Genomic DNA, 24,369 nt, shown 5'->3' with positions numbered 1-24,369 from the left:
CCCAAATTCTTAAAGGATAAAATCCTAATGTAATGGTGGCCAGATTCTTTTTAATAAAACACACACACGCACACACTTTAAAGCAGGCATAGACAAACTCCGGCCCTCCAGAGGTTTGGGACTACAATTCCCATCATCCCTGTCCACTGGTCCTGTTAGCCAGGGATGATGGGAATTGTAGTCCCAAACATCTGGCTGGCTGGAGTTTGCCTATGCCTGCTTTAAAGGGATAGCAAATCTATCCCCTGCTCTCCCTTCCCATCCACTTTTTCTTTCATAATAATGCTTCCACTATAATAACTAATAAAAAGTTACATACTTTCATAAGTACATATAATCCATTCTAGGTATAAAGTAAATTAAAATTAGCTTGTATCATCCAGGTGCTGTTGTCAAAGGCCATCAGCCTTGCCATTCAAATTGAGCTTTTTCTGAAAGTGCATCATGAAAATGTCCCGTAGTTTATATAGACATTCTTCAGTATTATAGGGTTGTTGATCCTTCTACTATTGAATAATCAACCTAAATTGGATCTTCTTCTTTTTTGTATAATTTCACATGATGTTCTTCTTGTCTAGTATCAAGCAGCAGGGCTGTGAAAAGATGACATTTTCATAGGAATTTTATGTCCTTTTTATGAACCTCCCCCCCCCCCCAAATATCTGGATAACACAGCATGCATTGTCCATAGTCTTGAAAACAGGTTTCTGTGTGTTGGATCTAAAAACTTGTTTGTCATGTGGGCACAGTGGAGGTAGATACATGCAGTAGATATTGTGATATGAATTACTTTGGATGCAGTGAAACATCTCATGAAACAGGTACTACTTTTGCTGTAGTTAGCCACATTTCAGGAATACACAGTCACAATATAATCTCTTAGCACCTGCCACCAATTAACATTATAATGCATTAAGAGATTTTGTTGCAGTCAGCAAAACCTCTGGCATTGCTTGGCTTGGTGATGATATGAAGGTAGGTGTTCATGAGCATTAGAATATTGCAAACATTGCAGCTTCTGTAAGGGCAATTAAAGATTGGCCTGGGAAAATTCCCCATGCTTACTCCAGTGGCAGAAACACTAAGGTGGATATTTAGAGGAAGACAGAAAGGTGAAAGAAAAAGAGGCATGGAGGATGGGTGAAGAAATAGCAGAACCAAAAGCTTCCCCGTTGTGGAGTTTTACTTATAAAGAACAGATTTGTCTCCTCCATACCAGAAATGAGAAATTAGAAAAATTGGTTTGAGATGGTAGAAATGTGTGGTTCTGATTTTTGTTTATGAGCATAGCTCAAAACTAGCCTGCCTCATTGCTTAATTTGTATGCATAGAAGCACCCTGAAAGTACAGCTAAATGAAAAAGCAAATTGCAGATATATGCAACACATTGATTATATATGCACACAGTAATCTTATTACTGTAAAAACAAATAGACTGAGCTCTAATGAAATTGATAAAAGCTCTTTTTAAATATATTACAATATTGAACAGATAACTCTTTCGAATCACATTTAAAACAAATGCTTTCTTTCCTTTGCCTCGTCTCTGGGCATGGAGAATACCTTTTGTAGGCGAAAAGCTGTTCTCACTTGGGGCAGAAACAGTGCTGTTCTGTAATTTCCATGAACTCTGAAAGGGCTCGCATGCAAACCCTTCAAACCTGGTCCGTTGTTCTTAAATGGGGCAGCTCTGGTTTTAGCAAAGAAGAATACCAAGGCATTTTTTGCTGGCAGGTTGGGGGATATATATCATTGTGGCATGCCTGCTTGTTCCAGAGCACTACATACTTGCCTCAACCTGTATTGATAGGGCAAAGCAGTGGCAGCAGAGCTACAGAAAGCCACAATTCCAGGTTAAAGCATTCTGTGTTAGGTTTAGCTTAATATCAAGGGGAGGGAATAGGGAGGGGAAGGTTAATATATTTTGAGACTCTGTGGTCATTATTTGATGGACCACTCACCAGCCCACTGACTTCTTATTAAACACTGTAATTAAAAAATGTCCAAATAAGCATATGGCATCTAGAGCCGCAAATGATTTTGTGGTAGAGGAAATGAGTACCTGCAATTTGCTGGCTTTTATTCTGCTACTTAAACTGCATTATAGAGGGGACATAAGAGACAGTTCTATCTTTTCATAAAGCTCCTCCTCCCCCCCCCCCCGGGGCCATTCACCCCATCTGGGAGCTGTATTTGTAAGATATTTACTCACCATTTTATCTAAATGAACTATTTGAGAAGTACACAATATATCTCCCTTACTTCCTTCTGCAAAACATCAGCCTTCTTCCTTCTGTTTTTAAATACTTGATGTACATGTACTTAGGATAGTGTTCTGCTGCACAATTGAGCTATTATGTGTTGAATTGTGTGTGTAGTTGTTGTTGCTGTTTAAAAAAAAAAGACTGTTAAATAACATGCGTATTCTAAACAGTCTCTTGCTGATCATCTGTCTTGCTTTACTAGAGCAATAGCATCTTTATACCAATGGTATTTCTTAATGGGCACTTTAATATAGATGAAAAGGCCAAGGATGGAGAACGTGGCCAAACCATGGTTTGGTCTTTAATATCCAACTTGCTTCAATGCTATGATTTTCTTACATGCTTAGCAATAGCTTTGTTCCTTTCTATCTGCTTGGGTGTTGCAAAGAGAAAGGAACTCTGACCCTATTCTAATGTTGCTACAAGACGGTTTTTTGTGATTTAGGTATTTGGGGCAGGGTTCACCTAATGAACAACATCAATGGAAGCCTTGCACATAGCCTTCCACTTGTGCAATGAGTTTTTCCTCCTTCTCCTCCTCCTCTTGTGCCCCTGAAATTGGCTCTGATGGGTTTGGGAGAATGCCCAGAACAGCATGCAAAGGGAGGGGAGGGGACTTGCCGCATCTGGCGAGCTGATAAGCTCATTCACATGAAATATTTGTAACTATGCAATCTTACGTTCCACCCATAATTGTTGTTTATTTAACTAACTGAGCTTTCTACAGACCATTCCCCTGTATTTGCACAAAGCTGATTTGTTACAAGCCATGACCAAAAGTTCTAAATTTCCTACTCTCGCGTGAAGGGGAGGTGCAGCCCACAAGCCCAAGGCTCACTGCAGCAAATTCTCATAACAACAAACCATGACGGCTTTTGATGACTGCATATGCCCAGTTGCAGTCTTTCTGTACATTTGGCTATGGTTTAATTTTGCTAATAGTAAAGCATGGTTAAAAAAAAAAACAAGTACAAGGGGAAATAAAACTAAAATTAAAGCAACTGAAAGTCTGCAGAATGATTTCTGATGATTATGGCTTTTAGTCAGCTGCCAAAGGCTATGTGGATAGTTCAGCTAGAGAGAACATACATTTTAGAACCTGTAAAACTTCATGACCTGTGTTCTACAACATTGCTCATTTTATAGCTATTGCTGTGTTGTGAAGATGGTGGAAAAGAATTATGCACTTGGGGTGGGTCTACCACAGCTGCATTGGGATCATCTTAGTAGTTGGAGACAATAGCATACATACCAGTTGCCCTTTTCCCAGTTTGTTTGCATTCTTAAAGCCTTGGATAAAATATTGGAAAGCAGCAGAGTACTTAATGGAGCCAGTGCTATGGTTGAAAGCTTAGGAATGGGTCATAGACTAAGGTTACCAGACACCCCTATTTCTACAAATCAATCCCCTGACAAAATCCATCTATTTAGTAGGAAGTTGAAAAGTGTCCCCGGATTCATTGAAAAAAATCTGGTAACCTCTCTCTCTCTCTCTCTCTCTCTCTCTCTCTCTCTGTGTGTGTGTGTGTGTGTGTGTGTGTGTGTGTGCAACTCTTCCCCCTTTCCTGAAGCACATTATTCCAAATTTGGAACTTTTGCTGCGATTAAAGGGTACCTCATTATTGACTTAAAATGTGGTTAGGCTGACCAGGTTCCTTCTGAGTTAGGGCTTACTAGACATATTCAAAGCCTGATTAGCCTTAACTATGTTGGGGTTTTTTAAAATTAAAATGTGTGTAGACTGTCTCTTGGCCATTAGTATATAAAGATGCACTAAGAAGATTGAAAATTAATGGACTGGTTCCCTGTTCATAGACCTTTAGTGCTGAATTTCCCTTTACTGTAGCTAGTAATTTCCCTTTTCTGCACAGTGTAGGGTATCTTTTTGATTCCGAAGAGGAAAGCTGTAGGAAAGGCAAGCAACACCTTAGCTATGTTCAGTTCCATTATGCATGCCTAGGTCCACAGAGGCCTTTGAGTATTTATTTATTGATAAACTCCAGTTTCCAGGAAGAACTTAACTTGTGGTGAGTTTTCCTTTCCTTAATATAGGTCTAATCCTTCCATGGTTAGCTGAGTACAAAGATTGCCTCAGTTGTAAGAAAGATGAGTAGCCTGAATCTTCCAGGCACAATGGTCTAGTGGATTATCTCAAATGGCATCTAGACAACAATTATTGGGGGCATCTGTTTCAGTATAGCAGAAAATTGCATCCCAGCTATTGAGGTTAATTGTATGAGTAACGTCAGAGAATTCCTCCAGTAGGTGCAAACCTATTCCTGATTTATAACTGATAAGCAGTTCCTGCCCTTATGTATCACTATTGATTTTTCCATTTACATTTTAATGCTTGCTAATGTGACCGCAGTTACAGTTTTATTCATGGTAATGCCTAATCTTTATTTTAAGGCAAGTCTGTATTTGTTTTGTGTATGCCTTCATGCATGCTTGTTTATAAGGCTGACTGATTTTGTCTACCTTACCGTGTACTGAATGAAGCTGTATATTAGCAGCATTTGTGCATAAAGGGGTTTTAGGAGGCAATTACTGGTAGTGGTAGAATATATACCCAGCAGAAAACAGGAGCACTTGAATCTATTTTGTACTGTGCAAGTCCAGCAGTTCATCTTGCGCTTACTAATCTGACATAAGCTCTGTGGTCTCTGGCAGAGAGGTCTTTCTTAGGCCCGCTACTTGAAATGCTTTGCAGAGATATCAAGGATAGAATCAGAGATCTTCTGCATGCAAGGCTTCCTATTGCACCTTCACTAAGTGTATTCTCTCAGATAAATTACACACACATGTACACACAGAAATCCTATATCAAGTTTCTTTGACAAGTCACTGTTTTAGTTCCTTACCTATATTTAGATGCTGAAACCATAACTCCCAGTAATGCTTTCAATATGTAAATGACACATATTATGCTCCATTCTGATTTTTTTTGTTAGCACTTTCTTTTACAGTGATACCTTGGGTTACATACGCTTCAGGTTACAGACTCAGCTAACCCAGAAATAGTGCTTCAGGTTAAGAACTTTGCTTCAGGATGAGAACAGAAATTGTGCTTCGGCGGCGCGGCGGCAGCGGGAGGCCTCATTAGCTAAAGTGCTGCTTCAGGTTAAGAACAGTTTCAGGTTAAGAACAGACCTCCAGAACGAATTAAGTACTTAACCCGAGGTACTACTGTATTGAGATTAAAAAGCAAAACAGTTTCTTTACTAAGAAACTTTACTAAGAAAAGCAAACAGTTCTGCAACCTTTTATAAATTATGCTCATGAGGCAACTTTCATGTTTATTTACCTTGCATAATGGAGAGGTCAGTAAGCTATGCTGATGTCCTCTCCTCTCCAGTCAGGTTTAGACATAGCTCCAGTTCCCTGCAAATCGTGATGTGTAGACATTAAGATAAACAGATCCTTCATTTGCATCCTGCAACCTCAGAATGCTTGCACTAAAGCGCTAGTTTATTTTAGCATTGTGCTGTTAAAGTCTGTTAAGGTCAAAATGTCCTTTATTTGTCACAGCTGGTAGCCATCTAAAACCTGCGCCTTCAAGAAACACAGACAAAACCTTAAGTTGAATTTTCTTCCATGTTCACTGAGCTGTAAAAATAGCAATGGGCATCAGTATGGCATATCTTGTTGGATATGTGGGAGAAATTTTCTGTCCTCTTAATTTGGGTTTACCTAAGCAGACATGTTCATCCAATAAATGCATGGCTAGGGATTACTTTGAACAGTTACTGATGCATGGATTTAAGGAAGAGTAACAAAGTTAAATGCACTAGCGTCCTTACAGCTGGAAAATGTAATGCCTCAGTCTAGATAAAGGGCATCCTGAGCTGCTGTAGTTACTATCCGTAGTATCTCTTTACATATGGCTGTAGGCTGTATGTTGCTCCTGAGCTGGCTAGAATTCAAAGGATATATATATATATTTCTAACTTGCATGGTTAGAAAGACATTGTGTAGAACAATGATAGGGGAAATGATAATGGAATGAAAAGACCAGTAAAAAACAAATCAATCAATCAATCAATCAATCATTCTTTATGCATTTGAGGGTAACATATCTTAACCTTACAGTCCCTGCTCAATTGAAATCTACATATAGCATTGGAAAGTTAAATGCAACTCTTAAAGTCTAAGCCTTAGATCTATGGGGTCTTTCCACAGCACCCTAAGTACTGAGTAAAATACAGGGGCCTGATTTAATCTGGAATAGAAATGCAAATATATTAGTAGAAGGACCCAATATTACTGTGGTTATTCCAAGTGGTTCAGAGTTCTTTAATGTGAAGAAATCCGAGATACTGTACCATTTGAAAGACCATTCTACTTCACATAAAATGTTACTATCTCCTGAATTTTGTTTATATAACCAGTTTTTTTCCATTAGGAGTGCTTCATAACTGATGGAACTTAGCTAACATCTTTTGTTTTGCCACTTGACTACTCTAAAGCTGGCATATGAAATGACTTACAAGAGTTTTCTTATTTCATAGAGACGGAAGGTTTCAAGATTGACACCATGGGCACCTACCACGGAATGACTTTGAAGTCTGTAACAGTAAGTTTGAAATTTTATCTATCTATTGTGTGTAGAAATGGTCAGAAGGGATCATATAGACATCTCTATTAGCTTCCTTCCCTGAGAGGAGACTATGTTGCATGGCAGGGGGAAAAAGATTATTCCTAGGTAGCATCACATATGTGTGTATGTTGAATTCCTCCTCCTTGGATGCAGGTGAAGACTGTAGATATTTCAGATGCCCCCCCCCAACAGAAGCTATAACAGTATGATTTTGATATATACTTTGTCCTGCTTCAAAGGTCAAAGTTTAATAATTTCAGTTTTGTATAAAAGAGGAGGAAGAGCACCCCTTCCAAGCGTCTCGATAGTATATTTTCATGCAGATAGTTTCTCAAAACAGCTGAATGCGGAGCATCTTTAAAATGGAGTTTCATCCTGTGCTTGTCTTAAATTGTCTGCTTTTATGCAAGTGGATTGAGCGCTCGCAAACAAATGCTGTTTTGATCTGCCTGCAAGTAGGACAGATGCTACAGAACTAGTATAGAAGCCTCATTAAAGACTTTTGCCATCTGTATGCCTATATAAATCTGATGAATAGATGGCACTAAACTGTCTCAAAAATCTGTGCACCTACTTCTAGTTTGCTCTCCTAATTTGAACATAAAATAATGCCTGGAATGTAAACGTCTCAAAGCCAATTAGAGCTAACTTGTTTAAACTTTCCTCCTATCTAATAAAATTGTTCCTTTAAGTTTTTACTATCACTTTTCAGTCTTTAAATGTGTTGGTCTCTGGTTCAATCTGTAGACTTGCTTTAAAGCAGGTATTTGGTTAGAGGCTAAATCTGCATATTGCGAGGAATGCCAATAGAAGCATTCATAGGTGTCACTAATAAGCAGAAGGCTTACTATGACAGCCGTTGCTGCCCTTTGATCCACCGGAGGTGTCCACTAACATTAGAGGATGGGATGTGCTTTTCTCAGATTTCCTGCAGTTGCCCCTGTGCCACCCTCCAAGTTGCCTATTTTTCATGAGGGTGTCAGTGCACTTTCAGGACCCTTCTGCAAGTAAGAAACAGCAACAAAACATGTAGATTGTTTTGATGCATTCATATAATCATTGAGCCCATAGGTTGCTGCAAAGGGCATAGAACTCCATTTCTTAACCATTGTTGCATGCTATATATGTCATCCGGATAGTTCCAGTTTTCTTAGCCATCCTGCAAATAAGTCTCTGGAACTTGCTGGTCTTCCAATATATTTACTAATCCACCTATCCATGCAAGGCTCTGTTATACTTCTGTTTGTCAAATATAGTAGAAAAGAAACACTTTATAAAGCTTCTCTGTCTGTTTGGCCACAAGGGAATTCTTTTTTTTTTTTTTTTTTAAAGCAAAGGCGTATTTACAAACTATTTTATATGGTGTGTTTGCAGCCAAAGTCAAATGTGGTGATCTGAGTCACACAACAAACTGAATTCGTGTTCCCTAAGTGCTACCCTTCCCTAAATCTTTAATGCCATAAAAGCATCACATGAGGATACTGCTAATTGTGCTGTAGCTCGCAGATTCTGTTAAAGGAGAGGGGTGTCCCAGTGTGAACACGTTATCCTTGTGCAGGAAAGGGATGAAGGAAGGCCACAGGTTGAGACCACTTCAGCTTTTCTACCACAAGCCTAAATGGAGCAAATTGTCTCAACTAGGAGAAAAGGTTGTGGTTCTTTGTGTTCATCCCTGGAGGGCAGTTTGGCACACAGCTGAACCAGTGAAGGAATGCATATCAATTTACCATTGGTAGCAATAGCTGCAGTATTCTGGTGTTCCTCTCTTTAAAGCCGCAAAAAAAATTACTTTCCTTTGTACCTCCTTCCCTTAGTTTGCTATGTTGTTCCACTCCTGATTTAATTTTTTATGTGAAAATTGGAATGCTCTTAGTTTGGGCAGTTGGAAGATGAAGGCAAGATGGGTTATCATTAACTCGAGCTTCAAATTCATTATAATGAAGAATTTTCTAACTCTTTCATAAAAGTAAGTGTCTGAATTTCATCTGCTGCCTTATTATCAATCGTGAGCTCATGGAGAACTCTTTAGAACTTCGACAGAACAGATGGTGAAGGGCTTTTCTGAAGTAATGTCAGTGAGGATTTTCTTGTTTGTTGCTGGAATAGTTCTTAATTGGCATCCTTAGTTGATAAAGAATGAATGGGCATTTTAAATTCTTTTTTGTTGCTGAATGGCAACTTGCATTATTTGTAGAAGTTGTTAGACATGCATTTCTCCTTCCATGTTTGGTAAGGAGTCATCTTAGTAGTTTCCTCTATTTCTTTATTTCCTGAAGAATGTCATTTGTGGTTGTGTAGCAGAACACAGTACATTTCAAAATGCTAGGTAATCTTGTGCAATCTTTATTCTGTAATGCTGTCTAAAGTGATGTCTTATTCCTCGTATCTCATCTTTTTGTAGCTTTAACTTCTATTGATTCAAATATAGAATAGCTGTTCATTTGCTTTGGAGTGGGTTTTTTTTCTTAAAAAAAAAAGGTTGAGAAAAGTATGATGTTTCACAAAACATGGAAGTCAATTTGAAGATAGGTTTTCTCCATGCTGCATGGGAACAAAAGATTTCTTTTTGACATTGATTTCTATTTCTAGTTAATCCTTACAAAAAGTGTCCTGGGTTGGGACACATATTTGCTTTCTTATAGATAAGAAATGTAAGAGAAATAATGTAAGAGAGATAAGAAAAGTAAGAGAAATAAGCGAGTCCAGGGACCATGTGTGGCTAATTCTGGGGCCATGATACTGGGTCTCCCAAGACTCATTCTGGCGCATGAGAGAATCAATTTGATGCATTTGAAATTCTTTCTATTTTGTGTTCCAAACAGCATGTTTTTCTCTCTCTCTGAGGGACATGTGACTATATTGGGTTTCCCTGAAGATAGAAATTCTAAGATGGGGCATCCAGTGACATCTACCTGTAGCTTAATAAGAGCTTCTTGACCTTAACTGCTTGACCCTTACAATCCTTAATGAAAAGGAATTGTTTTTTTTTAAAAAAAAGATTCAGATAATTTTCAAATGGTCTGATTTAGCATTTTATTTAGTAAGCTGATTTACATGCTGTATAAATGTTGTAACAGTTTATCCAGTGACCAAAAATAGATGAGCTGAAAACAATTCAACAAAACAGTCAGTGGATTTTGAATATATTACAGCAAATTTAAATGTTAACTTGGAAAATTATTTTTTCATCATTTATTGTAAATATTTCAAGATGTGACAAATATTTATACCCCACCCATCTGGCTAGGTTTCCCCAGCCACTCTGGGTGGCTTCCAACAAAATATTAAAATATTAAAATTTAATATTAATTAAACATTAAAAGCCTCCCTAAACAGATGTCTTCTAAAAGTCTGGCAGTTGTTTCTCTGTTTGACATCTGGTGGAAGGGCATTCCACAGGGCGGGTGCCACTACCAAGAAAGCCCTCTGCCTGGCTCCCTGTAACTTGGCTTCTCGCAGCGAGGGAACCGCCAGAAGGCCCTCAGCACTGGACCTCAGTGTTCGGCAGAACGATGCTTTGGAAATACCTGTTGCCAGGAATCACAGATGGCAAAAGTGCTGCACTCAGGCTCTGTTTGCTGATTTCCCATGGGCATCTTCTGGTTGGCTAATGTGAGAGCATTAGACTGCAGGTGGTGACCATTTTGTGTGCATTCAATGGATGTGCGACCACCGATGCAGACATCATTTTCAGCCCCGGAAGGGGGTGGAACAGGCTTATGTGTGACTTCTGACGCACACATTGACCCAGAACACAACCCCGGCGCAAACGGGGAGTTGCCTGGGCCTTTGGTCTGACCCAGCAGGGCTCTTCTTAAGATCTTGTGAGAGAATTGATCCAGATGCCAGCTAACTCAGATCTCCTCTCAATGGATTGTATGAGTAAACTGGGGGAAGGTAAATATGATTACAGAACACTCTCCAATCTTTTCCAAGTTCTTTTGCAAGAAGAAGGATAGAACTATCCTGAGGTGATACTCAGTACAAGGTGAGCATTAATGCATTTCAGCCACAGACACCCTCCACGTGGTAATGCAACAGCAAGGTCATTAGAAATATGGACCAATTAATACTTATTGACCATAGGCTTTGTTGAGTTTGAGGCTGATATATCTGGGCAGCCTATCAGCAGCATACAAATTCTAGCTGGGGGAACTTGCAAAGCATGCTTTGATAAACCCAGGGAAAAATTAGCATGTATTTTATGTTTAATTAAAAAAGAGAGAGTTAAGCTGCTTTATTAACATCAGTGGTACATATGCTGCCATAAATTATTTTGAAGAAGGCAAGGCATTAAATAAAGCCTTCTGACAATTTATCTCTACAACAAAGCACAACTGACAGATTTTGGACATAACAATCCTTTCATCTCTTCATGAGTGTGTTACATAGGTCCACTCCCCCCTTTTCACCCCCTTTTATGGACAGAATTTTGTAAATTCCAGAGTTGACATTGTTGTAGTTTTACAGCATCTTTTGTCCTCTGCAAATATCCTACTTCTTTGTTAAGCTGCATAAAACTGGTGTAGATAAACCATTCCCTCTAATAGTGAACTCAGATAGTGAGGGCTGACTGAATTATAGCCAAAAGGGGCTAAGAAACAAGAGGGAAGTACTATCATATTTAGGGAAACCCAGGATTTTCCGAAGGTGAATTTTAAAAAAATAAGTCAAGGGGTGGAAAGCAGTAAAGATTGTCTGAAGAGAACCAAAGGTACTTAGTAGCCAGGAATGCTGAGTATCAGGTGGGAAAAGAATGGAAAACTGGAGGGAGAAGGCAAGGGAAATAGCCTGTTCAAAGTTGCTATAGTTAGCAGGCTAGAACATTGAACATGAGCACTGTGCACTGTAACATGTTATTGTGGCTTCCACTTTTGCATAACTAAAAACAGAAAAAACAGCCCTACTTTTGAGTTGAAGTAATGGTCTGGAAAAAGTGTAGGACTGTAGCTGAAACCTGGATACAAGTTTCATGTGTAATTTGCGTAATCAGTCTTTTCTCTTTTTTCCTTGAGGAAGTAAGCAGATAATGAAAAAGCAAGCACCCTGTTAAAATTGCTTCCACCTTTCCATTTTGAAATAGTTATTCAAGCCACCAACCTGTATGCTCAGCACTTGCTGTTATTTATTATTCAGTCTAAATGCTGAAGAGTTCACTCCAATGCATAATTTAAGGTCTCTTTTACAGAGTTTCAAAATGCAAAATAATCTTTAAGGTGTCTAGTTACTGTTCTTTGTTTTGATGTCATTGGGTCATGCAGCACTGTACTAAAGGTAAAGGTACCCCTGCCCGTACGGGCCAGTCTTGCCAGACTCTAGGGTTGTGCGCTCATCTCACTCTAGAGGCCGGGAGCCAGCGCTGTCCGCAGACACTTCTGGGTCACGTGGCCAGCGTGACAAGCTGCATCTGGCGAGCCAGCGCAGCACACGGAACGCCGTTTACCTCCCCGCTAGTAAGCGGTCCCTATTTATCTACTTGCACCCGGGGGTGCTTTCAAACTGCTAGGTTGGCAGGCGCTGGGACCGAACGACGGGAGCGCACCCCACCGCGGGGATTCAAACCGCCAACCATGTGATCGGCAGGTCCTAGGCGCTGAGGTTTTACCCACAGTGCCACCCGCGTCCCGCAGCACAGTACTACTAAATTGCAAAACAACATTTTGCAGGTAAGCTGATCGAAGTTACTGTAGGCAGATTGTTGTGGTCAATAGCTTTTTAGAAATATCTGGGATGAAAACATCAACAGTGTGCTGTGGCACAAATATAAAGGTTCCAGATATAACACCAAGCCATTTTAAATGTTTTAACCATTTTAAGATATTCTTATTGGATGGTATTCAGCCAGATGTACTTAATATTGTGAACATTTCAAATCCATTTTTGTTTTTATTGAAGTGCGTTGCTGCTTTGTTTGCTAGATTCCTTTGGGAGGAAGGGCAGAATTTACTATTTCGTGCCACTTGGTGTGCTTTCTTCAAGTTATCCCATTTTGTGGAGCTCTGAGCCTGGTAGTACTACCACTACCTTGTTCCTTACCCAGGTGAGGAACAACCACCTTTTGAATAAACCACAGAACCAAGGAGACTATTTCCAAGTCCAGATTTAGGGACCCAGCGTTTATTATAGCTATTGCAGTAGGACAGAGCTCACTCAACTCAACGTGCCAGTTGAGAAGGTCTGCCCTGAGGCACTTCAGACCAAAAGCTTATATAGTAGTTCAAACACAGCAAACAAAGAGTCATAAAACATCTTCACATATGTCAGGAAAGGTTACAGGTCACGAGAAGTAAAGCGCACATGGATCCATACTGGTATCTTTACCCCTGCATTACCTTGGAGTGGCCCCTACGCACCCAGACCATTTGACCATTTTAGGCCTTGGATGTCCGGCATTACCCTGGCAACCTAGCCTTCAGTGAGGGAAGAACATCATAAAATCCTCTTCTTGGGTCTCAGATAGCTTCAAGGATAACTGATTTACACTCTGGTGCTAAAACATTCTGCCATTTGTACCACTTTCAGGGATAGATAAGGAAAGATGGAATGTAGCGTAGGAGGGGAACATTCGCAAATGCAGAACCCACAAAAATCAAGCTTAATACATTCTAACAGGTTAAATACAATTACAGTGAAACATTGAAACATTATTAAAATAATAAAAATATACACCCGGGGTCTTTAATTCTTATATTAGTACTTGGCTTAACTAACCAGCCACTTGTTGGACAGGTAATTACTATGTGATGCTGTGTTGACCAGACTGTTACAAAATTAATCAGGAAGTTCAAAGTTTATGGGTGTATCTTATTCCCAGGAAAAGGAACAACAGCCTTTGGACAAACTAAAATTATATGGCACTAATGTCAAATGCATGAGATTACTTGTCAAGGCTCTGAAGTTAGTATTGTTCCATGTACTGTGTTAATGTATACTTGATTTCCTTTCATTCATGAGTACTAAAATCTGGGTCTTTCACTCAGTCTACTCTAGTCATCATTCTAAGTTTTTTCACACCCCTCCTTACACAGCTGCTTGGAAGAGAGACAAGTTCACTTAAGGCATCTTCTGGGGGATCTTATGAGGAGGATCTGGAGTTTTATAGGAGTGCTTGCTCTTTGCCTTTCCTTATTCTCTAGTTGTATATTACAGACTCACACAAGTCTGCAATGTGTGTTCATCCAAAGCAGTGGTTCTCAACCTTGGGTGATCCCTAGCTTACAGGACCAGTGGTCAGGGATGATGGGAGTTGTAGGCCAAAAACATCTGGGGACCCAAGGTGAGAAAGGCTGATCTAAAGAAAACCAAACCCCGACAGTGCTGGTCTATGAATTTCCCCTTGCTTGAACAATTGTAACTATGGGAAGTTTGCTGTGGTTAACCAGTTACTCTTTACCAGCAAGATTATGCACATCTGGGGTCAATACCTCACTGTTCACCTATTTAAAATATATGTAACTATGTAACTCTTATTCAGCTCATGGCTGTCTTGTTTTTCTGAAGCACATCTTGTTCCTTTTTTAAAAAGAGTGCTCATCTTGGTTGACAAAACCAAACCAGTGTATATGTCTTTAAGCTGAGGTGTGAGTTTAGATATACACACTCAGTACTTCAAATAGTTTGCCCTTTCTTTCAGAAATGTCCCACAATCCGAAACATTTAAAGGGAATTTCTGAAAGAATGGAGAAGGAAATTGACTCCTTCCTTCCATCCCTCCCATTCTGCTCTGACATTCATCACTTTGCAGTTGTTTCCATGGTCTTTGCCACTCATTCATTCAGTTTAGAGAGGTTCTTTTGGAGCTCTTCACGATCTCTCTTTGTTTTAATGACCCTGAGCAATATAGTATTGTCAGCCAACTTGGCCACCTCACTGGTCACCCCAAAATCTAATTCATTCATGAACATGTTCAAAAGCACAGGTCCCAACATGGATCTTTGTGGGAGTTGACTTTTTACATCTTTCTCTTCAGAGAACTATTCATTTATTCACCATCTGTTTCTTCTACTTAACCAATTCCTGGTCTGCAAGAGGACTTCTCCTTTTATTCCATGACTTCTAAGCTGAGGAATATTTTATGAGGTACCTTGTTCAAAGGTTTTTGAAAGCCCAGGTACAATAAGTCAGCTGGATCACTTCTGTCTTACATGCTTGTTGACACTCAGATATCTCTCAAATAGGTTCATGAAACAGGACTTGCTCTTGTGGAAGCCATATGCTGGGTCTGTTTCAGGTAGCAGCCCTAGCAAGCTCACCTAGCAGCCAAGTAGCACAAGCAAGTAGCTCATCCATCCTTCCTCAAATGCTCTCCTCTTGCTACTGGTCTCCTGACACCTCAGACAGTGCACTATATGCATCTCGCAACCCAAGGGTGGTGGTCCAGCTCAGTGAGCAGACACAATATTTATTAACTGGCTGGGGCTTGGAGCAGGTCAGTCATACCCAGTCTGCTGCCACAATGCTCCATTCTAGCACTGTTCAGCTTCCTTGCCTTGCAGGTACTTACAACAGCAAGGTCCTCCCTACATCAGTTATCAACACAAGGCATGCAGAGAGTGCCCCACCAGAACGTATGAAACCTCACAAAGTTTTATATTACTAGACTTTAAACAATTTAAATCCCATGTTAACAGGTTGCTCTGCAGCAGTGGACTGCTGGTGCCCCTGAGTTACTGAATCAGAGCAATTTTTAAGCTGTCTTTTCAGTTTGTTCCATGGCCCTTTTGATGTGAACATGGCTCTGATAGAGATTTCATATTGGAAATGGGGTATGTACATGACTTTGATTAAAATTCTAGGCAGGGAACAGAAGCACAATAAAGAAGCTGAACCATTCTATAAGCAAACCTCCTTTCTCCTCCAGATGTTGAAATTTAGGTAACATTTATCCATTATGGTTCTGTCTAGGTAGTGTGCAGCCTGTATACTAAAGCTGCTTTGCATTCTTGCTGGGGAACTGTGAATTCATGTATTGTGTCTGTAATGGCCAAGGTTCGTAAAAAGTGTTTTGATTTCAGATTTATGCATTCTTCCCCCTCCCCCATTTCTGCTGCAGCAATGGATTCAGAAAATAAACCACTGCAGTCATTTCAGTATGAATGACAGAACATGTTTTAAGGAACAAATAAGAATGGAAAATGTGATGGTTTCGTGTGTTTTGTTCCTACCTAATGAGGAAACACTTCCTATAAGCCAATTTATAAGCCGTTAGTTATATTTAAGCTTTCTCTTACCTTGATTGTGATTCCTGACTTTAATGGAATTCAGAGACACCAGTTTTGTTTGTAACAACAGCCCCCACAATTAAATCATGACTGAAAATAATGCTAGACCTCTATGTATATTTGAAAGCAGATTGTGAAAGGTGGTTCACCATTTACTGAAGTGCCTGGATTCTTAAAAAAAAGTAGTTATAATAACTACACTGTTACTACTTTGCCTTTTAAACTGCAAGAAATGCAGAAGTTTTGGATTGAGCTGTAGGGTTTTGAAGATGCATATTGATGGATTCCTACTGAGATAATGGTGGGTTATTTAAATAAGTATGTTGAAAATTCTATACTGCTGTATATTTTTAAAGAGTTCAAAGTGGTGTCCAGAAAGAAAGCATACAACAAAAGCAATAATACATAGTAATATAAAATTCACAATAGTAATAGGTATTGTGGTCCTGAGCCGTTAAAGGCTTTATAGCTCAAAACCAGCACTTCAAATTGGGCCCCAAAACTAATTGGCAGCCAGTGCAGTTGGGCCAGGATTGGTGTAAAACAGGCATGTCCAACTCCCAAGAGACTGTGATCTACTCCCAGTATATATATTTTTAAAAAACTGGCAGTGATCTACCCATTGTCATTGGAAGGAGGAGGAGTGTGCATGGGGTGGATGGATTGCCCAGAGTTGTTGAGCTTTTTTGATACTTTTTTGCCCATAACTTTTTGTACACGATAAGGATCTACCAGGACCAACCAGGGATCTACTGGTTGGACATCCCTGGTGTAAAATTTTCTAACAGTCTTGTCCCAGTGAGCAACTTGGCTGCCAAATTGCGCATCAGCTGAAGTTTCCAAACTGTCTTCGGAGACAGCCCTATGCATAATGTGTTGCAGTAATCTAACCTAGATGTTATCGGACCATAAACGACAGATATTAGGCTATCCCTGTCCAGATACAGGCAGAGCTGGGCTACCAGCCAAAGCTGATGGAAGGCATTCTGCACCATTGAGGCCACCTGAGCCTCAAGTGACAGCAAAAGAACAAGCCACCTCCTATCCCACTGGTCTAGGGAACCACCCACTAACAGTGCTTCATTCTTATCTGGATTTAGCTACAGTTTGTTGGCTCTCATCTAGTCCATTACCAAGGCTAGAAAATGATCCAGCACATCCACTGCCACGCCTACTGGTGTAAAGGAGAATCCCATTAAAATTGACCTTTGTTAATTCATCTGCTGCCAGTTAAACATATATTCCTAGAAAATGGGGTAGGGGTAGGCTTTTTTCTAATTATCCAGCATGATTGTTGAAACCATGCTCATTTCATTCATGCCTGGATGTTCGTTTATGTGCTTTTTCCTTTAAGAAACGTTGCATTTTCCTATCTGGTGTAGGAGTTCCTGTACGTTTTTACTGTTTACATTTTGAGGATCAGCGCATGAACACTTTTTCCATTCATCGCTCTAGCCAAGACGTTTCTTGTTACCAAGAAGCTCTTTGAAAGATCTGGGAAAGTGTTGCTCTTGAATTTCCCTTATTTTGTGGTGCCTTTAATTGAAAGGCTTTAGGAGCCAACTGAAGCTATAAGCTGTGAGCCTTTTCCTTTTCTGAGTTTAACGGGTTTCTATTTTAAAGGTTGCATAGTTGCTAAGTTGATAAGACTTAACTTCCACAGTAGCCTGAGGGGAATGGTTAATATGCAGCAATTTTGAGTTACAGATCAGTTAACTCCTAAAGTCAACTATGGCCCTACCATCATTCAGATAGTGTTATCGTAAAGCTGTCAGATTTTAAATACTTAGGAGAGAGCTCTTATAACTGTTGCCATGGTGATAGCATGAAGGCAACATGGTAGTTTCATCTATATCAGTGTTTAGCCAGATCCTTTTATAGTCATTTAGCTGTGAAAGGATGGTACCATTCTGCAGTCAGGTTACATCTCTTTAAGCTGTGCCACGATAAATTGGGGCAGCAATTAACATTACCCCCTGCAAATGAAAATGTACTTCAACATTAGGTATATTGAGTCTAGTGTGTTCCTGCCTCTCTTTTAGTTTGGTATTCATTGACTGATTTTCTATGTAGATTTGCTTTGGAATTATCCATTCACCTGCTATTATGCTTTCATGTCAGTTTCCTTCTCTAGTATTACCTCTGCTCAGGGTATTGCTAAGTGTGCCTGCAATCAGGGAAATTGCAAAGCGATTTGAGACTTTGACATGGAAATGGACTTCCACCCCTTTCTATGCTTCTTTATGCCCCCTTACCTGATTGGGCAAACACACAGACCTATTAAAATATATTAGAAATCATGCTATTTTACCCTGTTAGTTTAACCCATCATAGACCACACTTCTATAGCCCATTAATCTTCATAGACAGAGTGCTTCACTAACTTTATAGTTACATTCACACCAGTGAATCAGAGCATCATTCCCCTTTTTACAGTGAACATATGGATGAGGTTGCACTTGGAGTGCTCTGCTTCACTGGTTTTCATAGTTTAATAATTGGTTTAAAAATACATGTGACATTCGCTTTTATGTGCCGTCTCCCAACATCCATTCTAAATTTGGGCAGAGTTTCTGTAATATTATTACAGACTTAACCCATAGTCCTGTGAAAAGCAACACACAAAAAATAGACAGATGTAGGATGCTGCCTTAAGTGGATTGGTCCGTCTTTACCCAGTATGGTCTATTAATGCTGACAGTGCCTCTTCAAGGTCTCAGACAGAAGTCTTTCCCAGCCCTGCTACTTATTTCCTGATATATTTATTTTTGTGATTATACTTGTGATTGCAATTGTCTGTGTATAAGTGAAGTATGGATAAGACACATTCTAGATTTGACTTATTCAGGAAAGCTATCACAATCCTCCAACCTATGTGTGTACTTGTTTTACTGCTTGTGTTAGTTAGCTAACACAAGATAGATAGATAGATAGATAGATAGATAGATAGATAGATAGATAGATAGATAGATAAGTTTAGCTAGGTGGTTTGAAACTATGGGCTAGAACATCATAAGTTTTGGAGATCTTCCTTGAATAATTGCTTATGTTGGGGCATTAATGCATGCCAAGTACAATATGGCCTATATTATATAAAGAAGCCTTCAGCAGATATACCTTGGGTTATGTAATTTATATAAGTATTAAGTATTCTACATTAGGTGGTGGGAGTATATTCTGTGAAGAAGATTTGGTTCTTTGTTCTTCATTCACTCTGGCCGGTGACCTCATTTCTTTTCCTGGTTCCTACTTTTTGTCTTCTGCCTATTTACCCACCTCTTGCCCTATGTTCAACCTCTGTGTTTGTGTTAGCTCCTTGTTGACTGTTGGTGCCTCTGCTTTAAATCCTGCCAAACTTTTCTATCTCTGCCTCTTCTCTTAACTATTACTATTTCCCCAAATCTCTCTGTTGCTTGTTATTCCTGTTGGATGCCATCTTTCCTTATAATATTGTGAATGTGTGATGGTTGGCAGCCATTCAGAACAGCAGGGCAATGGGAAAGATTTCTTTGGGGGGCAGCAGGTCAGAGCTTGACCTCATCCAAAATACAGTGAGCAAAATTATCCTAGTGTATCCAATAAAAAGGGACGCGGGTAGCGTTGTGGGTAAAACCTCAGCGCCTAGGACTTGCCAATCGTCAGGTCGGCAGTTCGAATCCCCGCGACGGGGTGCGCTCCCGTTGCTCGGTCCCAGCGCCTGCCAACCTAGCAGTTCGAAAGCACCCCTGAGTGCAAGTAGATAAATAGGGACCGCTTACTAGCGGGAAGGTAAACGGCGTTTCCGTGTGCTGCGCTGGCTCGCCAGATGCAGCTTGTCACGCTGGCCACGTGACCCGAAAGTGTTTGCGGACAGCGCTGGCCCCCGGCCTCTTAAGTGAGATGGGCGCACAACCCTAGAGTCGGACACGACTGGCCCGTACGGGCAGGGGTACCTTTACTTTTACCTTTATCCAATAAAAAAGGAGTGCAATGGACTAAGTCTACCAATCCATTTTACTTCTCTCTCTCTCTCTCTCTCTCTCTCTGGGTGTAATAATATGGTGTGTGCATATTTTATTAGACTTAAGTTTGTTTATTAAGATTTATCTCATCCCATGTATCTAGGGTCTTTTAAAGCCACTTTTGTGTGGGCAGTAAAATTCAAGAATAATAAATAATAAGAATAAGAATAAATAATAAATTGAAGCTAGCTTGCTATTTGAACTTGGTGCTATGTAGAGGAAATCCTTAGCTGACTTACAGTAAGGCACACATTGATATTAGATACTCCTCTATAATGGGCATCCCAGAATACCCATCCCAGAGTCACATGGCCTGCTGTTCTTTGTTACTTATGTTTTCTATGGATTCAGTTTCAGTGAGCTCACCCACCTCTAGATAGATATCATGTCCTCTAAATTGGTGATGGCTTGGATGAAAAAGACAAGAACAACTATGTCATTGGCATTCTGGTAGTCCAATCCCATAAATTTGTGTAATGTCTCTTAGCCTAAAACATCTTGCCTCCATGTAGAGAGTAAGTGTTGGGATGCCCAGATTGGAATAATAATTGATTGATTACAGTATATGTATTTGGTTTTTTTATTGAGTTGCAGTAAACCAGACTGGGTTGATTTCAACATTAGCACCTCTTATGGCCAATCATATATAATAGGTTATGTTAAAATAACATGTTGTAACTGCACATTCCAATTAATTTGAGAATATTAACCGAGTTTTTGTCTTCGCTTTCTCCTGAGAGCATAATGCTCTAATGAAATGAAGAATATTGAGAGGTAATCAGAAGTGGCTGAAAATAGAAGAACTATGATCTAGTACATAGAAAAGTCTTGTACATTTTATGTAGCAAGTGTGACTCATATGCCATATTTTTCTGTCTATAAGACGCCGCCATGTATAAGACACCCCCTATTTTGGGGGACCCAGATTTAAGAAAATGGGGAGAGATGTATAAGACGCCCCCTAATTTGTGACATCATTTTTTAGGAAAAAAACTAGTTTTATACATGGAAAAATATGGTACTTAAGTATGAGTTTTACTCTTACGGTTACTGTTGTTACACATCATAGTCAGTTGTTCGTTGCAATACATAACTCGCAAAACAATCTGTGGAAGGTTAAAAACAGTATTAAAATCGGGAAGTTTAAGGTTTATAATGCAAGCCTTTTTGTTGAAAGGAGAAGAATTTTGTAGATGCTGAAATATTAAAGTTTAATGTAAAACATTGTGGAAAACTTCAAAAATGTACTTTTCTTATTTCGTATTTCAAATGGCATATGGCATATACTAACCCAGTTTTTTATATTAAAAAAAATCAGGCCTCCTCAAACATAGTCATGTGTCAGTTACAGATAGGTAGCCGTGTTGGTCTGCCATAGTCAAAACAAAAAAATTTCCTTCCAGTAGCACCTTAAAGACCAACTAAGTTAGTTCTTGGTATGAGCTTTCGTGTGCATGCACACTTCTTCAGATACACTGAAACAGAAGTTTCCAGACCCCACCTTCTCACTATATAGAAGGGTCTGGAAACTTCTGTTTCAGTGTATCTGAAGAAGTGTGCATGCACATGAAAGCTCATACCAAGAACTAACTTAGTTGGTCTTTAAGGTGCTACTGGAAGGAATTTTTTTTGTTTTGACTATAGTCATGTGTGTTCCTTCCAGTGAACATGCCAGATGGGAACCTCTTGAAGGGTTCCAGATTCTGGTTGACTGTAAGCATGTTCCAAACAAATGCCAAGTTCATTTCTCATGGATAGAATAGCCAGTTGTCATATGTCATGGATTGCTGTGCCTAATAAGGGCAACTGAATTATCTTGAAATGGTGTCCCAGCAGCAAGGCAGAATAGAAGTTCAGATCGTTTGGCTTAGTGTATAGACATAAAATACAGCCTGAATAGAGTGCATTGGAAGAATCCATTCTTAAAATGGTGACATGAATGAGTGAAAAGTCCATTCACTGAACTAATTCACACAACAATGTGTTCTTTTATTGTTTTTTTAAAAGAGGTTTCCCCCTCCAGTGTACAAACAAGTTGAAAATACAACAGTGGATGTCTTTAAAAGAGTGTTATACAAATTCATGGAGGGTAAGGCTATTCAGTGGCTATTAACCATGATTGTTGTGTACTGCCCTCCAGTATTGGCCATCCTACGCCTCTGAATACTAGTTACAGCACAAGTGAGTAGAGTTTTCCTCTCCTGCTTTTAAGCTTCCCTAGGCATCTGATTGGCCTGTGAGAACAGGATGCTAAACTAGATGAGCCTTTGGCCTGATCCAGTGTATCTCTTGCTTTTTGAACGGCAAAATCTGGAGAACAAAGGAAGGTGGAGGAAAAGGCAAAGAAGTAGAAACTGTGTGTTTGTGAGCGTGTGCCTAGAGAGAGAACTGAATTTTGATGCCTCACCCAAAAATACAGGAATGGCATACCAATTTCTTCGGGGTAGGGAGAAAAGATGACCAGATGACCTCATACTTGCCTATGTGCTGCTTTTTCCACTAGGCCTGCTGTTCATAAAAGAGATAAAGAATAGTAGCTGTTCAATCCATTGATGTATTGTCAGGGATGCACAGGTTTCGTTAATTTCGAAACTGCAATTGCACTGCAAATTTAAGTTCATGTTTTAAAGAACATGCTCCTAGCTGTTAAAAATATGGCATGTGAAGGCAACATCTGTGTAAAGGCATTGGCTTGGATTCAGATTAAGTTAATGGAGTCTAGTTCCTGATGAAATTAAGATGGAAATTCAGTGGGACCTAAATGCAACTTAAACTGAGTCTAACCCATTGAAAACAGAAGATGAAATTACCAGTAACTGAGAAGAATGATTTTATACTGTTTCTTTATGTTTGTAAATATCCCAAAGGTCTTATCCCTTCTCCATTTCCTTTTAAATTTTCCCATTGCATCGTTTCACAATATTGCAACTTTGTTGTGATTGTTTTGTTGAAAGAACTCTTTTGGGTTTAATCAGCTTTGATTGTTGCAACAAGTATATTCATTTGGTTTTTCACTATGTTTTATTAAGTACACTATTTTCATTTAGTACAATTAGTTTTGCTTTCAGAAAATAGCAAAATGTAGCTTTGCTCACTGCGGAAATTGGTTTGCTGCGATTTGATCGCAATGGCCAACAGATGTAGGCTACCTATCCGTTTTAAACAAAAACCGTCCACATGCTGCTTTTCCCCCTTCTGTCTTCTAGCACATAGGTTCTCTTGTCTGAGAAACTTAAGCCATATCACACTTGTACACATTAAATAATACCTTAATTTATTCCAGCCTATAGGATCTACTTTAGGTTTTAACTAGAACTCTGAGTTTCAACAACTGAAGCCAAGGTGTAGGCAGACATAGAATTGTAGAGTTGGAAGGGACTACAAGAATCATCTAGTCCAAACTCTGCTAAGAATTAAGGACCAGAACACCTTTGAGCACATGCCCAGCCCAAACCTAAATGATCTGTACCAGAATTGAGCTCTCCAGTTCCTTCCATCCACTCCTGGTTTCTCTTTCTACCACAATCACCACCTCACCAGTGTTCTTTTTTAAGCTGTTAGGAGGAGAGGGAAGCTTTTAAATCCTTACCTATTGTCAGGCAGTTGAAACTTGGAAACCCTTGCTGATCTCCTGCAGATCACCTAGAAATCAGCCTTCTGCCCACCTTCCGTGGATTGTGGTGAAGGTGAATTTGGACTGGGTGTTGTTGTGGAGCGGAGGAGTGTCAGTGAAGAAATCAATTGTAGTACCAAACTTTGGTCTCCTCAAAATCCAGATCTACATTGGTATAGTGACTATCAATGCCTCCATTTTCAGATTTTGTTTTCAAAATCTCTGCAGCTCATTTTTCTTATAGTGAGCTCATCATTCAGCCGTCACAAGTGTTCAGTAAGAACCAATGAAGCAATTTTCTCTCAGGCCGGGCACAGAATCGTGATTTTTAATTTGTATGTGCCAGGTAATAAGAATTATACAGCCATATGTAGCTAGATTGATAGTGGGCAAAGAGACAATATTGAACCATATGAGAGTCCCCTGAGAAAAGCAATGGGCATATTTTAATTAATCAGAAGAGCTATGATACAATAAGTGCAACTTTTTCAATCCTTTCTGCCCTCTTTTGTCCTGTTGTGACAGCAGTCTTCTAGGAGGGTTGAATCCAGACTTCCTCTGAGTGGAGTTTCACACCTCAGACCACCTCCACTGGATTTCCCTTCCTTTGGGAATCCCATGTACTGCCTCAAAATCCCCAGAAAGTTGGGAAACACTTTGGAACACTGTTGGA

General features: G+C 39.6%; 2 protein-coding genes across 2 annotated transcripts in view; one reads left to right on the top strand and one right to left on the bottom strand.

Annotated features, from left to right (window-relative positions):
• The window catches only part of GLRX2 (glutaredoxin 2), a 183,418-nt gene that overhangs the window by 47,392 nt on the left and 111,657 nt on the right, over window positions 1–24,369 (bottom strand). The gene's annotated exons all lie outside the window — the stretch shown is intronic.
• Window positions 1–24,369, top strand: part of CDC73 (cell division cycle 73) — a 107,307-nt gene that overhangs the window by 39,239 nt on the left and 43,699 nt on the right. Inside the window, exon 10 of the mRNA XM_081914908.1 lies at window positions 6,773–6,837. Within this exon, the coding sequence (XP_081771034.1) occupies window positions 6,773–6,837 (65 nt within the window). The remainder of the gene's footprint in view (window positions 1–6,772; window positions 6,838–24,369) is intronic.

Source organism: Podarcis melisellensis (genome assembly GCF_964234715.1).
Source record: "Podarcis melisellensis genome assembly, chromosome: 6".
Lineage (NCBI taxonomy): Eukaryota > Metazoa > Chordata > Lepidosauria > Squamata > Lacertidae > Podarcis > Podarcis melisellensis.
Note: the sequence above shows the minus strand (reverse complement) of the source record. Positions and strands in the feature narration are given on the sequence as shown.